This window comes from Canis lupus, chromosome 1, assembly GCF_011100685.1.
Source record: "Canis lupus familiaris isolate Mischka breed German Shepherd chromosome 1, alternate assembly UU_Cfam_GSD_1.0, whole genome shotgun sequence".
NCBI lineage: Eukaryota > Metazoa > Chordata > Mammalia > Carnivora > Canidae > Canis > Canis lupus.
The window spans coordinates 69,849,350-69,866,421 of NC_049222.1; the positions used below are offsets into that span (position 1 = coordinate 69,849,350).

At 44.2% G+C, this 17,072-nt stretch overlaps 2 protein-coding genes across 3 annotated transcripts in view; one reads left to right on the forward strand and one right to left on the reverse strand.

The window, feature by feature from the left end:
• The window catches only part of EPB41L2 (erythrocyte membrane protein band 4.1 like 2), a 193,055-nt gene that overhangs the window by 151,248 nt on the left and 24,735 nt on the right, over nucleotides 1–17,072 (reverse strand). The window contains exon 1 of one of the 2 annotated variants that reach the window (XM_038526778.1): nucleotides 1,484–1,590. The exons of the other annotated variant lie outside the window; for it this stretch is intronic. The gene's annotated coding sequence lies outside the window, so the exon portion shown is untranslated. Of the gene's footprint in view, nucleotides 1–1,483; nucleotides 1,591–17,072 lie in introns of those variants that run through there. 2 annotated transcript variants of the gene reach the window in all.
• LOC119870193 (basic proline-rich protein-like) overlaps nucleotides 11,480–17,072 on the forward strand; it is a 30,878-nt gene continuing 25,285 nt past the window's right edge. Inside the window, exon 1 of the mRNA XM_038525501.1 lies at nucleotides 11,480–11,698. Coding sequence (XP_038381429.1) covers nucleotides 11,480–11,698 — 219 coding nt within the window. The remainder of the gene's footprint in view (nucleotides 11,699–17,072) is intronic.

The window sequence follows — 17,072 nt, forward strand, 5'->3', positions numbered from 1 at the left end:
TCAAATAGAAAATAAAAACTTCCCTAGTTACCATGGAGTTGTTTTGCTATGAAAAAAATATCACGAAGACAGAAACTGCTCCTAGCAAGATTTGGTCTGTGCCCCACAGTAGCTCCATCAAGGTTTTCATCTTCTGCACAATGGACATTTTGGCCACATAATTCTTTGTTGTGAGGTGGTCTCCGGTGTATTCTATGATGTTTAGCAGCAACCCTAAAGTCTATGCAACAGATGCTCATACTGCACCCTCAAACCGGAGCAATCACAAAGGCTTCCAAACGTTACCAAATGTCCCTCGGGGCCCAAAAAGTAAAAATAAGTCACCCACTCACCCCCTCCCTGGTTGAAAGCAGCTGCTTTAGATTTTGAGCATCAGGCTACTGATTAAATATGCAATAAAGAAGAAAATGATATTAATGAACAGGGAAAAATATTAAGAAAAAAGTTAGGTCTTAACCAGCTATTGTCGGCATCTCCATGAAAAGCGAACAGACATCCATCCTCCACAGAAGAGAAGATCAAAACTAAGGCCAAAAAAGTAAAGAACATTTAAGCCACAATTAGTACAGGAGTGATGGAAGCTGCAATTGGGAAAAAGATTGGTGAAAACATTAAAATGAAACAAATCTATCTTCATGTCCAAACCCATTCGACAAAACAACACCACACAAAACCCACACACACAACTTTTAACAGACCTTACATCTACAAAATGACTATGTGGTATCTGAAACAGTACCTATTCGGAAATAATCAGGAACACAGACCAGACTCCAGATCCGTCAGGCTCCGACCATCTAGCTACAGGCCAGCCCTGCCTCAGCGATTTTTCTCAACCAAAGAAGTGAATGGGGGTGCCTGGGCGGCTCAGTGGGGTTAAGTGTCTGCCTTGGGCTCGGGTCACCATCCCGGGTCCTGGGATCCGGCCCCGCATCGGGCCCCCTGCTCGGTGGGGAGGCTGCATCTCTCTCTTCCTCTCCCTCTGCGCTCTCTCTAAATAATAAAATCTTAACAACAAAACAAAGTAGTAAACGATTTAACCAGCCTGAGGACCTCACACTGCGAGAACCCCTCCCCGGAATCACTAGGTAGATTTCATAAACACACTTCTCACGCTGCCAAAGTGAACTAGAAACACTTCTAATAAGTCAACTGAGGGGGCGGAAAGAAAAAAATCCCTGTAAAAATACACACTCTAAATGCCAAGATTTACCGATACGCTTTCAAGGCAGGAGAAAAACGGATTACCATTCAAGCCCATGGTTACAAAAGAATATAAAAGCTGGAGTTTTTTGTTTGTTTGTTTTTAGGTACGACATATGCACCACTTGTACTAACTCCAAGTATATTTCCCCAGGTTTTTAATCCAAATCACCCAAAATACCACCACTCTAAGCAGCTGAGTTTAAAAATTCACTCTATAAATTTTCTACAAAGCCTAACAATCTAGTGGGGGAAAAAAAGAGCATTTTCTCACACATACCCGGAGCCAGTCTGAAGTTGCTGTTTTTGCCTCACTGAAGTTGTTTTCTAGCCACAAGCTACTACAAATTGTTCAGACCTTTTGGCAGCAACACAGGAAACTGCCCTTTTCACCCGTTCTCCCACAAAAATGTAGTCAATTTCTAGGCAGGCCCATCTCTCAAGGCTGCTTGCTTTATGGAGCCAAATGCACACCATTTTCATCTAGCAACACGGAAGGGCCCCAAATATTGTGCATTTTTGTGAAAACAAAACAAAGCAAAAACTGAAGGCAAGTCACCAAAGGCCTGTGGGCAAAGCTCTCCAGGCAACGAGCCCGTAAAGCGTGCTCCCCCACGGTCCCGGGGCCTCGGAAATCTTCAGGGCACTCGGCAGTCCAGCTGTTTTGGTTTTATCCGACTCGTCCAGGATGCAACAGGCCACATGTGAAGCCATTTCCTGCGCTTAATTGTCCTCGGCTTCCCACTGTACTCAACTCACCGTGTTTCAAATAAGCAGGTAATAAAGGCACATCTGCCTTTCGATTTAAAATAAAATCATAACCTCAGATCTTCACTTTGAATCTGTACTTTTTCCACCATCCTAAGAATCACATAAAGGTATTTGGGCAAGCCACACAGAAGTGGTGCAAGTTTCTCTCAACTTTTTATGGGGGCATACAAATCGATCTATATTCTTCTCCTTCAAGTATGTAAGCAGGTGAGGGCAGGAGTAAGTTAAGTGAGCTGGAACATTTAATTTGTAACAGCAGGGCTGAAATTACCTTTTGAATGCAAAATTAAAGAGCCTTTGAAAACCAGGATTCCTTCTAGTCTCATTTGGCTTAAAATTTCACAGGGCATTTAAAAAAAAAAAATCAACAAATAAAGAGTGAATGGCAAGGAGCATCTGCAGCTACTCCCCAAGTACAGCTGGACACTACCCTGCCAGGGGAGCGTCAGATGCCAAAATGCAACCTGATGAACAATCCACAGACTATAAAAGGAAATCGGCCCAGTATTTTCCAGGGAACGTTTACGGTCTCCAAAAATGACTTGTAACCTCAAACAAGTTCCAATATGACACAAAGGTAACTTTTCCAGAAGGGTACGATATCCAAAACTGTCCAAAAACCACGGAGACCAAAATGAGAAGCAAAGGGACCTGCATTCAATTACACACACCCATTACTTTGATTTCATAAAAGATAACCAAAAGGGTATTTTTCAGAGTCCAACATTAACAGTAACTGAAAATGTGTTCAAGTTCAGACTCCTTTTCAAAGCTACACTGAATTATTATAGCAAAATAGATCCTATAGATTATACCAGGGGAAAAAATCTGGAAGGCAAACCAAGAAATCCAAATTTAAAATTCAAACGAAAATTCCTGCATAGTAGGTAGAGAGACCTGGCTTGCCTGGATCTAAGTACAAAAGGCACACTTTGTTATTTTAGGTAATCTTCCCGATTTAAATAGATTAGCTGCACAGGGAGTGAGTGCTAATTGCAAACATGCCTTCATTCACCACCTGCATTAGCTGATAACAAACCAAACCATCTTCCGTCTCCATAAGCAAAGCAGTCTATCAGAGAGGCTTCACATCATTGCTTATCAGCTCATCAGCACCTTCAACGTACACACCACTGTGAATATTATGAGAAAGTGTCTACGGAGGGCGCAGGACGAAGTGGCCTCCTCGTTGGGAGAGTCACTGTGTAGGTAGAGGAAGCGCCGTGCGCTGCGCAGCACCAGCAGGCGACAGCCTGGAGGACGCTCACCAGAGAAGCGGAGCCTGTCCTTGCTCACCTGTCCACATCTTCACACGACTTAACTTTCGAACAAGTAAACAGCATCAAGGAACGGCTGCCCCAAGGTTATCCAGAGGTCTGGCACGGAAAGTCAGAGCATCCTCAAGTTCAAACACATGGGTTTTCTGGCCCGCGGCAGAGAAAAATAGGGTTGGGCAAATGTCCTGCAGATTTGAGCTAAGTAGGCAGCCAAGGCCTCTGTTTACTCCTGCTGCATGTTTCACTTTCTCACACATTAGGAAGCCCATCTTAAAGTGCGGTTGGACTTTTCTAAATAGCAGAGGAGTGGAAAATGCAGAGTCAGGCACCGATTTCTGTCACTCCTCATCCCACTTCCACCCCATATTCAATCTGTATTTATTGTGCAGTTACTATATTAAAAAAAAAAAGAAAACAAGGCACACAACTATCAGTGAGAAGGATAAAGAGCTCACAGATGTATTTGCTACCAAGTGGGTTAGGTGTGCATCTGTATACACACGCAATAAACGTGCCGAGGGGGTTTTGTTTGCTTGTTTGTGCAGTTTTTGAAATATCTCTGCGCAGTTTACGTTATAGAGGCAAGAGCACTGAAGGCCCTTCACGTGTCTCAGTGAAAACCTCGACCCATGTGGCTTCAATCAAGCCAGGGGTTTCTTGCAGACGGTCCCAGCTCCGACTCGCCTGCATCCGGGTGCCGGGAAGGGCCAGGAGGGCAGGCTCACGCTGCTGCCAGGGGCTGAGCGATCCGCAGCCTATGCTGGGGCACAGCTTCCCTACGAGGACACTGTCCACGTCCCAGCTGTCTCACATACTTGTGTGAGATCATGGGATCCTTCCTGATTTACTCTTATTTTCTCCTACGTTTTTTCCAGTGAAATCCTTCCAGGAATGTTAGAATCATGTCTTTAAATGAGCTCACTAGTAAAAAGAATGTGTGAAATAATGCTTACTAGGAGACTTAACAGAAAACCAGTTGCAGCACACATCCGACTGTGGAGTATTCAAATCCTTCCTAGGGGCACGGGGGCCGCTCAGGGGTTGAGCGTCTGCCTTCAGCCCAGGTCGTGATCCCAGGTCCCGGGCTCGAGTCCTGCATCGAGCTCCCTGAAGGGAGCCTGCTTCTCCCTCTCTCTGTTCACACTCTCTCTGTCTCTCTCAAATAAATAAATTTTTAAAAGTTGTTGGAAAAAAAAAAAAAAACATAAAACCACTATGAAAAGAACTATAAATCAGAAAGTTCGAGTACTGCCACTTTGAGTAAGAATAAAAATCCTGCAGGCCTAATACCTCAGAAATTAGAATAATTAAATGAAGATATACATGAGTATGTTTTACAAAGTGCTTTAAATTTTTTACATTATACCGCTGCTCAAGGAACAGCTCTGGTTTTAATATCCCCAGTAAATAAGACGCTGTCAGGAATAAAACAAGCAATGAACTAACATTGGCTGAATTTTAAAAATCCATTTTTAGGCTTCCAGAAAATTCACCGATGAGCAGAAATATTTGCCAAGGTGTGCATCTCTCTCAGTGGCTGTAGCTGATGACACTGTTTTGCATAGTTTCAATGTTTTCATTTTCTTTATAAGTATTATCCCCACATTCATAGTCTTCTACATTTTTAGTTCAAGATTAATTTTTTTTCAGATCTGTGCTCATATATGTATTTCTATGTAATTCATATATGCAGGTCATTCTCTTTAACTCCCACACAGTACTCCACCATAAAATAAACTTCCTTTTTCCCAATTGAAGGATAGTGTTTCTGCTATTTTGCTATTAAGATAGCTCAGTGACCACTGCTTCCGTTCTCCCTTGCAGAGGTGCAGGAGTCTCGAGGGTAGGTATCTAGTGGAATGCTGGCTGGGGAGGTATGGTCAATTTTACCTGATACTACCAAAATGTTCCCCAAGATGCTTGTACCAATATCTAGTCTCACTAAAAGTGAATACAAATAACAATTTTTCTACACCTTCCTCAACACTTGATGTTTTTAGATCTCTATTAAGATGGTTATGGAAAGTCTCTTATAATTTGCATTTCCTAACTATTAATGAGATTCATATGTTTCCTGGCCACTGGGGTTTCCAGTTCTGTGAACTGCCTACAATTATCCTCAATTTTTCTATCAGTCTGTCCTTCTTATTGATTTATAGGAGTTGCTCCTATCACCTAGATTTTAATCCTTATGGGATATGGGCTATTGTCAGTAATCCTCTCTTGAAAAAGCCACCTACAATGGCTAGAATAGACCCAAGTCATTTTTTTCTCATTTGACTACAAGTATGGGAGTAGATGATTCATGGCTGATGCCTCTAGTCAAGAACATCATCACGGAACTAGCCTTGTATGCTCCTGCCCATCATCTCGAACATGTAGCTTCAACTTCTTCACTGCAACAAAGCCGCTGCAGCTCTAAACTTGATTCCCACATTGCAGGCAAGAAGGGAAACAAGGAAAGACAAAGACCAGACCCCGTATTCAGAAAGCAAAGCTTCTCCAGAAATTCTTAGCTTACCTGGTCTCAATGCTCACAACCTCTGAAGGACACCAAAGCAGACCACCACTGTTAAATGGGCACAAAATAAGGTCGTGTTTGTAAAGATAGGAAGGCAATTATCAATGTCTTTCAAACATTCATTACACTCTCCACCAATTTGAGCCTTTTCTTCCCAATGTAGTATATTTTCTTGTTGTACCGAAGTTTAAGAGTCAAATTTCTCAATCTTTTCCTTTATCATTTGTATTATCTGTGTTCCCTACTCCCCAACAATGTTCATATTTTCATCTAAAAATTTTAAAGATTGGCTTTATACCCTTATCACTATTTTGCATGTATAGTGAATTTTTGCACCTGGTATGAAGTGAGGAATGAAATTTCATTTTTTCCCATATGCTTCTTTAATAGGTCACCTTTCCCTACTGATTTAAACTACCACCTTTATAACATAACAAGTTTCCTTATTTTAGTTTATATCAAGTTTTTGGGCTCATATTGGTTTATATCAAGTACAGTGGTCTAATTACCTGGATTTGCAACATTTTAGTAAGTTTGATATGTGTGGTATGGCAAGTCTTCCCAACTTGTTGGGAAAACCAAAAATTATTTTGGCTACTCTTGGACACACGCTCATTGACATATGGATTTTAGGATGAACTGTTCCATAAAAACCCTGCTTTGGTTTTTAACGGGTTTTCATTGAAATTATAGATGTATCTTAGGAAAACTGGTATCTTCACAATATCAAGCATTCAATAACGAACAGCTCTCCATTTATTCAGCCCTTCTTTTACATCTTCAATGTTCTGTAATTTAGCCACAAAGATTTCACACCTTATTAGATTTGTTCCTATGAAACAGAATTTCTACACTATTAAAAACCAGAAATGAGATCTTCTTTACATAGCATTTTTATTGGCTATCCCATGATTCGCTAGGGTTTTGCAGAATATTCTGTAACTGTGAAAAAATAATTTTCATCCCTCCTTTCTAATACTTAATGCTCATTTCTTGTCACACTGTACTGACAAAGTTCAAGAACCACATAAAAATGACAAAAAGTGGTATTTTTTATTTTGACTTTAAGAATATGCTATCATCATACTGTTAAGTGTAACATTAGATATTAATTTGAAAAAACATTACTGTATTAAATAACTATACAGATTCCTATTTTAGTGAGCATTTTCATGAATATTAAAATTTCATTAAATGGCTCATCTAGCAAAATAATTATGTTTTCCCTACAGTTGCCAATAATAAAATCTATTAAAGGAATCTGAAACAGTCTGTTATTCCTACATTCTTGAACTCCATTTGGTTATAAAAGACTTTTGGGAGGGTGTTTATTGGGTTCTTACCTATAATTATGAGTGACATTAGCCTATCATTTTGTTTTCTTTTTTTTTTTTTACCCCCACTATTCTGATCAATATCTGTTTTCAGCGTTATGTTGGCCTTCAAATTTTAAAAAGAATGCTTTAATACAGTTCTACATTCTGGAACCATAAAGGAATGTTCAGTTCCATGATACTATAAAAACATTTTCCTACAATGGAGGCCCAGTAACTCATATTTTTTTCATGTTCTCTATGATTATTAACTTCCAAGATTTTCTTCTGAAGGAAAACATTTATATTTTCCTGGGAATGTTTCTATTTTGCTGATTCATTTCTAAATTATTACTAAAGGTCTATCTTTACAATGTTTCCTGGTCTGAGGTTATAAAATTTTTTTCTCATTCTTTTTTCTGTATAAAATAGTTACAGGTTTATCCTTTATCTAGTGACTTCCATCCCCCCCTTCTCCGCCCAATACAAAATTATTACATTTTTTTCCTCTTCCAATTTTTGTTCAAGTCACTGACTCCCTCTTCCTTACTTACTGGGGCTTATTCTTCATTCTCTTTCTACTGTCTTAAATGTAACGTTCATTTCCATTTTTTTTTCCTTAGTAATTTAAAGCTGTGGATGTCAGGGCACCTGGCTGGCTCAATTGGTCGAACATGGTACTCTGGATCTCAGGGTTGTGAGTTTGAGCCCCATTGTGAAGGGAGAGTTTACTTTAAAAAAATAAAGAAATAAAAGAAAGCTATGAGTGTCTGGTTACAGTTCCTGCAGCCTCTCTCAACTTTTGCCATGTAGGTTCTCCCTGTTACTGTGTTGTAAGCAATCTGTAATCTAGCTCCCATAATGGATGGTTTCCTGTCCCTTCCTGTTACACACGTTCCAAGAGGCTCCGGTCACCGGAGTCATCCACAACTGAATGGAATGACAGTAAAAAGACCAATGAATGGATTTTCCATGCTAAGTATCAACAGTATATTTGGTGAGAGATGCAAGTCAACAATTTAGGCTCTAAGTCAGAAAGCCCATCCCGGAGGATTACAACCCCAATTGTTGAGTTATCTGCTGGAGTTTCCCAGGACCCCCAGCCCTTCACTCACTGTGCTGCTCATGCTCTCAGAACCTTTTTTTTTTTTTTTTAAGATCGTATTTATTTATTCACGAGAGACACAGAAAGAGAGGCAGAGACACAGGCAGGGGGAGAAGCAGGCTCCATGCAGGGAGCCCGACCTGATGCGGGATCCCAGGATCACACCCTGAGCTGAAGAAGGCAGATGCTCAACCGCTCAACCGCTGAGCCACCCAGGCGTCCCTGGGAACAATTCTTTTTTTTTTTTTTTTTTTTAATTCTTAAGCACACCTTTACTCCTCCCTCTCTCATCACAGGGTCTGGTGAGTGCTGGAATCCTGCCACAGTGACTCATCCAGAAGATTACCATCGCAGCACGCTTCATATCTCAAGATTGGAGCCCTTTCTATGTAATATGCTGGGGGTTCCGGTGTTAAAAACTACAGCAAATAAGAATCACTGAAAAATATTTAAAAACCCTGCACAGACTAAAGAACCACACCCCAACACCCTCCTGAGCAAAACCCTGGCCAAAAACACCAAACTTGTACATATCAGAAAAATCAATTAGGAAAGTAAGGATGGTATATACCCAAATACATGGCAACATTTTTTTTCTAAAAAAAAAAAAAAAAGCAAAACCTCAGGAAAGAGGAAATGCTCTTTAAAAAATGTCAATAGAAACAAGAGTAGTAAGAGCACTAGCCAACACTTCCTATGGATTCTGCTAAGAGTTCTCACATATATTTAAACCAAACTTTAATTTTTTTTCTTGCATAACTTAATCTTTACAAAAACCCTATAAAATAGACATTTCACAGATGATGAGAGTAAGGCACACAACCACTCAACCCAAGCGTTCTGGCTCCAGTAGTGACCCTGATGACTACACTTTATACCACCGAAATACTCCATACTTTTTACTATATCCTACAGATAATTCTTGATCTGCTTCATATTTAAATCTTTGTAGTTATCAAAGGGAACAGTCTCTTAATTTCTTTATTTTTTTTTAATAATTTACTAACATGCTTGCATTCAAAGCCTGGCTCGACCAATTAGCTGCCATGTAAGTGATTTAATCTCCTTTCCTCTGTTTCTTCATCTTCGACATAAAAACCACTGATGGCACCGATCTCATAAACCGAGCATGTGGTTTAAATACCCTGAAGTGTTGAGGTTGTATTACAATACCTGTCCTGGTGAGCAATCTATGTCAGCTGTCACTGCGAGAACAGTGTAATCACCAGGATCAGCCACTGTTTCCAGGGGGGATTTCCCTATAATTATAAATAATATTACACGGGGCGCCTGGGCGGCACAGTCGGTTAAGCAACCACCCCTGGGTTCCAGCACAGGTCATGAGATCGAGCCTTGCGTCTGGCTCCGGGCTCAGCAGGAAGTCGGCTTGAGAGTCTCTCGCCCTCTCCCTCTGTCCCTGCTGCTCGTGCTTGCTCACTCTCTCTCAAATAAATAAGTATTTTAAAGAATAATATATGAATAACATCATACACAAGACTTTTAAAAATCTGTTAAAAATCAAATTCTGTAAGACTAACCCTTGTGCCTATCACAGATATTAAGCAATCAAGTAAGTCTATGGATAAGATTCTTGTGACATTATCATATCAGATTCAACTCTAGAAATAGGATTCACATGAAAAAAAGATTTTTTTTTGTCTGTTCTGTAAATCATTCTATTCCCCTTACCTACAACATCGTTTGGCACCCACACGTATGTGCTGAATGAATGAATAAAAACGTGCTTTGTCTCAAACGAGTTAGAAGGAAATGAAAATGTCATGTCCTAGAAAACAATGTCATTAGATAAAAAGTTTTATACAAAAAGTCTTATAAAATGACGAAAGCGATCCTTCCATACTGATACATGGTATTTTGCTGTTTTAATACTCGCATGTAATTACCAAGCAGTAAATGAACGCGTGAGAGGGAGAGGGTGCCTGCCCTGGAAGTTCACACAATGACCCAAAGAATCACTTGAGGGACATAAAGACCTTTCCTCCTTGTCTTTTCCTGTCCTGCCTCCAGAATCAGTTGCACCTGATCTTCGGGAGCCGGCGTTCTCAGGGGCAGCAAGTACAAATTCCCGTTTCCTGGAAGGAGCTCCGTGTCCACAGGGCGCTCCGCTTCCTTTGCTGTCAGATAAATAAACCTCCTGACAGACGCTGGAGCGACCTGGAGCGACCTGGAGCGACCTGCCCGTGCCCGCGGCGGCCACTCGGGCACCTCCACCTCCGGGGCCTTGACCGAGGCCACCGCGGGGCGCGGGCTGCAGCGAGGCCGAGAGGCGGTGCGACCTGGCGGCCGGGGCAGGCCCTCGGGGCAGGCCCTCGCGGCGAGCCCGGTTCCAGTGCGCTTGGCGGGTGGGCGGAGCCCGGGGCGCGGGGGGCCACACGGGCCGGGCTGCTCACGCGGGAAAGGAGCGCGTCGGCCTCGGTCCCGGGCGCCGCGGGGACGGGGCGGGGGCGGGGGCGGGCAAGGGGGGCGGGCAAGGGGCGCGGACCCCGGACGCGACTGTCCGGCCAGGCCTCGGGCCCCGCGCCGCTCGGAGCCTCGGCACCTGCCGCTGCCTCAGGTCGGTGGCTCCCGCGCCGCCTGGACGCCGGGCGCCTCGGCACGAGAACGCGCACACGCGGGGGCGGCCCGGGCGCCACGGCCGAGGCAGGCCGCCCGCCCGAGCAGGCCGCGAGCAGCGCTCAGCAGGGCGGCGTCCCCTCCGGCCTCCGCGCCGAGCAGCCTCGCGCTGAGAATCGCCCGCCGCGTGGCCGCCGCGCACCTCGAGGGCCGCCGCCGCCCTTCCCGCCGCCCTTCCCGCCGCCGCGCGCCCACGAGCCCACAGGCCGGTCTCTGCTCGGGCCCTGCCCAGGGGCGCGGGCTGCGCCTGGGGCCCTCCCGCCTCGCAGGGCCTTCCCCTCGGCCGCCCGCCCGCCCGCAGCACGCGGCCCCTGTCCGCCTCCCGGCGTCGCGGCGAGGACACCATGCGGGGCCCCAGGCCCCAGGCCCCAGGCGCCCCCCCCCTCCCCGGTCCCCCTGGTCCCCCGTGGTCCCCCGCGCCGCCCTCCGGCTGCCCCCACCTCCCCGCGCCTCCTCCCGCGCTTCCCCGCAAAGGCCTCGGGCGCCTCAGGCCCGGCCATCGCCGCCGCGCCCGCCCACCCGGCCGGAGCCGTCCGCAGGCCGCGCGCCCAGGACAACACCAGGACACGGCGCGTCCTCCCAGGCCCGAGAGGCGCCGGGCAGCGGCCGCGCCGGAGGCCCGCAGGGGCGCAGAGCTCTGGGGGAAGGCCCGGCCATGGACCCCGCCCCGCCCCCCCCCCCCGGGGGCTCAAACGACGTCGCCGCCGCAGAGCCCGTCCTCGCTCCCCGAGCGCCTCGGGAAGGGCGGGCGCGGGGCCACCCCGGGGCACCTGCACAGGCCACGGAAGCCCCAAGCAGCGAGCACGAAGCGGCGGGGCAGGACCCCACCCCCCGGGGGGTCACCGCCGTCGGCCAGGGCCCGGGGCACAGCCAGGTACGCGACGCCTCAGCTCGCTGCTGCCTCAGTCCTGAGATCGAGCCCCCCCCCCCCCCCGCCCCCGCGGGCAGCACGCTCAGCACGGGGTCTGCGCGAGGTTCTCTCTCCCAGCCCCTCCTGTCCTCTCTCTAAAACAAATAAATCTTTATTTAAAAAAAAAGGCAGCATTGCCTTAAGATAGGCCCCCAACTGAAAAAACTTCCACCTACTAGGCCCCCCACCCCATAAAAGTTCACTCATTCAACAGAAATGTACGGAGTTTCGAAGCTGGGAATTGGAGATTTAACAATGACCATGAGTTTTATTTTTCCAAAAAAAGGTTAAAAGAATTCTCTAGAAAGTGTTTATGCGTGTTTCCAAGAGTCCTGCAATATTCCAAGGTCAATTCAAGTTTCTGCTGATACCCGATCAAGTAGTTTATTCAAAACTGCCAGGACTTGAAATATTTTCAGGGAAGGCGAAGTGAAAATTCTGCACCATGACTTCTATCATGAGCGCCTAAGCAAAATGCAAACACCCTCCCCTGTGAAGTATACTTATTTGGTGACTGCAAAGATAATTTCAAAAGATCTAACCAAAAATGACAACAGATAACAGGATACTAGTATTCCAACATATCTATGAACTACATATCAGAGTTTGTTTGTTTGTTTGTTTATGACATGGAGAGCGCACAAGCAGGCAGAGGAAGCAGCAGGCTCCCAGCTGAGCAGAGCACGATGTGGGGCTCCACCCCAGGACTCTGGGATCATGACCTGAGCCAAAGGCAGATGCTTAACCCACTGAGCCACCCAGGGGCCACAGATATCAGAGTTTATTTTTTTTTTTAATTTATTTATGATAGTCACAGAGAGAGAGAGAGAGAGGCAGAGACACAAGCAGGCTCCATGCACCGGGAGCCCGATGTGGGACTCGATCCCGAGTCTCCAGGATCGCGCCCTGGGCCAAAGGCAGGCGCCAAACCTGCTGCGCCATCCAGGGATCCCGATATCAGAGTTTAAACATCAGCAGTTACCACTCATGAAGTAGATCTGTCCTTCGTTGCTACTTTAAACAAAGCGACGATAGCCAATCACCAACTCACGTTACCAACTTCTCTAGAACACCAGAATTACGGACACTTTCTAAGAATGAATACCTGTTTCTAAAGAGTATTCCCACCGAGGGAAAAGCAATCATGAGGCTCCTTCAAAAAGTATAAAGTAAACATGTCCTTCACGACACAGGCAAAGCGGCTTCCTGCTCCGTGGACGAAACCCATTTCCCTTTCGGAGACTCCCTGATCATGTGTCACTAAGGGCCTGGCGCATCCCTCAGTGTGACACTGCTGCTCTCCAGAGAACAATGAAATAAAAATACTCCATTGTCTCAAGCTCAGGACATACTAGATGATACAAAAAGTTGACTCTAACTGGTTTATTATTTTAAAAGGGAAAATGGTAAGTAAACATGCAGGATGAAAAACTGTTCAATCTGGCCCAGTCCTTTGAATACTAACCACTACACCAAGGACATGTGCCTCAGCAGTGCGGCCCTCAGACAATAGAACCTGTGTCCCCCTAATCGGAAGAAAAGGTTACGTAGTATGTAAATCCTGCACCGGGTTATCCAGTCATATGCTAGGTTATATCCAGGGCATATCACCTACTATAGGTACATGCAGATTTGCACACATATTTTTCTCTTCATTACTCTCCAAACATATTTAAGTAATCAAGAGACACAAATGTTAAAAATAATAATAGCTTAAAGGAACATTTCTCACTCCAAAATAATCTGCACTTGTTGTATCTTGATTTCTTGTGTCTCCCATTCTCCATATGTCCTGTCAAAGTCTTGTTGCGCTCCTGAATGGCCAAATTACTGAGGGCACCATCCCACTGCTCAGCTCGGCTCCAGTGCTGCGAAGTAAAGAAGGATCTAGTTCTCTCTCAAGTTCTGATCAGCTGCTCTCATCAGAGAGCAAACTTTTCAACCTTCCCTTCCATCGCTGAAACTCATTGGTGATAACACTGGAGAGAGAATGCGAGAGAGAGAAAGAAAACCTAACACCTTCCACGTTTACACGAGTATTTTCCTCCCCGGTACCTCCCTTTGGCATCTCTCTCTCCTTTCGGAAATTCTGGTAAGGAAATACAAAACCGTATCCCCTTATGACTTATGCCCCCACTTTGGGGCGGGGGGCTATCCTAGGGAAGAGCATCAAGTGAACGCTGGTGGCCTTCTCTATTTGCTTAGGACTGAAAAGCTGAACAGCTTAGTGTTATTTTGCAAAAATCTGAATATATCACTCCACCCCTCTCCCCACTGAGCACTGATGAAAAGACATTGTTATTAGCAAATTCCCCTAGTCAAATTCTGGAGAATGGCCTGGGTAAACAGTACATTAATCACTGTCCTTTCAAAAGCTAAATTTACATTCTACAATTTCATCCTATGGAAATAAATTTTTAAAAACATGCAGAAAGGATTAGAGCGATCACTGCTCTATTTTTAAATTGCCAAGTTAATTCCAGAAATTAAAAGGGCATTTCCCTCTATGGCATCCTGATTCACATGTCAAAAAATGACTTAGATTTTATACATTTACTTTGGAAACTTGGAGATGCGTGTCAAATTACAAACCAACTGCATAAACATTCCAGTGACATTTAACTGCTACCAAACTGCTAAACGTTGATCTTTAATAGGACACGGCCGTTAGTGTCACACCACCTACAAGTCTGAACCGAGATTTGACTGTTCTGAGCCCTTTAGCCAACAGTGAAATCCTCAGGGGAGGATCTATTTTGGTTTTTCTTTTCCAGGCGGCACCCCCAAACCCAATGAGGATAACAGGTGGATTGCGGCCATCCACAAACACATGTTCTCTCTCTCTCTCTCTCTCTCTCTCTCTCTCTCACACACACACACACACACACACACACACACACACACAACCTATTCAGAACCATTGTTTGCAGTTCTTAAACTACTTTAACAAAAGGCTGAGGGCCCTACTAAGAAGAGTAAGGACTCAACTATCAGTGGCTCCAGATCAGAGGCTGAGAGAGAAGGGATGTTCTGGACGGCAAAGCCAACAAGAGGCAAAGGTGGCCGGAAGCACTGAGCGACTGTAGGCCCTGACCCCGTCGGCTGGGCAGTGCTGCCCCTCACAGCATGACTGCTCACTGACCCTCCCTGTTGTGAGACCTCCTGGTCTCACCAATGCCTTCCCAACCCCTGGTTTTAAAGCATTTATAAGCAACTTTTGTAGCAGGTGCTCCATAAATTCCAAAACTACATCAGCAGACTTCTACTGAAAGTATTTCTCCACTGCCTAATAGCCAGAATCTCTTGTGTAACTGTCTATCTTCAAAAAGCAGAAAGTTACTGACAAGTCATTTTTATATAAGCTTTCCTTTGTATGGTAATAAGATCAAAGTAAAATATGCAGCCTCCCCTGTATATCTTAGGTCCTCAAATAGTACCTCTTTAAGATGTGCTGCATTTCTAAATAGGCAATTTCTCAAGCACTTACCTCAGTATTAAATAATTTCCTTAATCTGAATCATTTATATAACGACTCCACCAGACTCATCTTGTAAAAATGCCCTTGTCGTCAAATATAATTACATGTATACAGCAACAGCTGCTAATAAATTAAATGATATCCTTCACCTAGAGGCGCCAAAGGCTATAACTAATTAAAAAGTTTATAAGAATGGTAGAGAATATTAAAATGTAGCACGATGTTAAATACCTACTAGGCACTAAGTAGACACCTCCCAAAATGACTGAACTGTTGTTTTAAGTACCTACAGAGCAGATTTACCCAGGGTGCCTGGCTAGCTCAGTCAGTGGAGCATGTGGCTCTTGATCTTGGGGTGTAAGTCTGAGCCCCATGTCAGGTATAGAGATTACTTAAAAATAGAGTTTAAAAAAAAAAATAAAAGCAGATTTACCCAAATGTCCACTTAGACTAATGGACAGAAAAGTAAGCAAACAGGTACGAAAAAGAAAACGTACCAAGATTAAACAAACAGGCATACGAAAGTAAGCTACTTAAAAGTAACAGCAATGGGCAAAAACAAAAAAATGCCATAGAAGAGACTAGGTACCAAAATCACGCCAAAATAATCAGACACGCATATAGTAAGTTCAACAGATCTGTGCCAAGAAGCAGATTAAGAGGACACATGCTAAATTCTAAGGACTCGAATCAGCTGACTTAATTAACTGGAAATTTTACTAATTACAAATTAAATCCAACTCTTGGCCAATGTTACACTTCAAAACTTCATGATTTCCTCACTCAATTCTTCCATTACACGAATTGACACCAAAAAAGAAAATAATTTATGAACATAATAACTGAAAATTCAGTAACTGTAAACATTTATTACCAAAACAGTAAATAAATAATCCAACCCAGGAGTGACTAATTACATTCTCTAAAATGAACCATGGAAATTATGAGTGTCTTCTCCAGGACTTTGACCGTGAAGCTCTACTAGGTCTTCTATCTCAGCATTTCTCCAGTGGAAGGCTGGAGAAAGTAATGAAGTATACAAATGAAAATCAGAAAAAAATTCTACTCAAGTATTCACGTTGGTAGAAGATACATTTAAATGTCATGAAGCGATTTCTTGAGAAGAGGGCATCATCAAATATGACAAAGGACACTTACTCCAAAGTGATGTGTAAAGGGGAAGAGGAAACAGGCCTATTTCAACTATATACCAAATCTTGAAAGGGCTTCAATTCTGAGAAATATTTCCCTAAAAACACGTCTGAAGACAAAACCACTAGAAGAAATGCTTACCAGATAAACCCTTGACCAAGTTTATGTATCAGTTTCCTGTGCATTATTGTATCAAAAATCACAGAAGAGGTGACAGCCTGGGGTAGCACAGTGACCCCTTCCTTTAAAAGGGTTTAGCCGAGGGGCACCTGGGCAGCAGTCTGCCTCTTGATTTCGGCTCCAGTCGTGATCTCAGGGTCATGAGAGCAAGCCCCACGTCCCTCTGTCCCTCTAGCTCCCTGCTCAGCAGGGAGTCTGCTTGTCCCTCTCCCTCCCCACTATCCCCCCACGCCACCCACCCCCCTGCTCACATATGCTCTTTAAAATAAATAAAATCTTTAAAAAATAATAATAAAGGGCTTAGCGGAGTACTTTAGAAAGCTGTGGAACAGAACAAGGGCTTCATCCTTCCTTCATGCTCTTTCAACTATAAAATACAGCCGAACTTACCTCCTACCTCCTTTCAGCTCCTGACAACGTAAGGGGAGTAAACGAAATAACAATTTTGGTCCATTTGAACAAAGTTGCTTATACAAACCTTACTTTTTTTTCTCACAAATCAAAGACTGGTTTGCACAGGTCACAGCA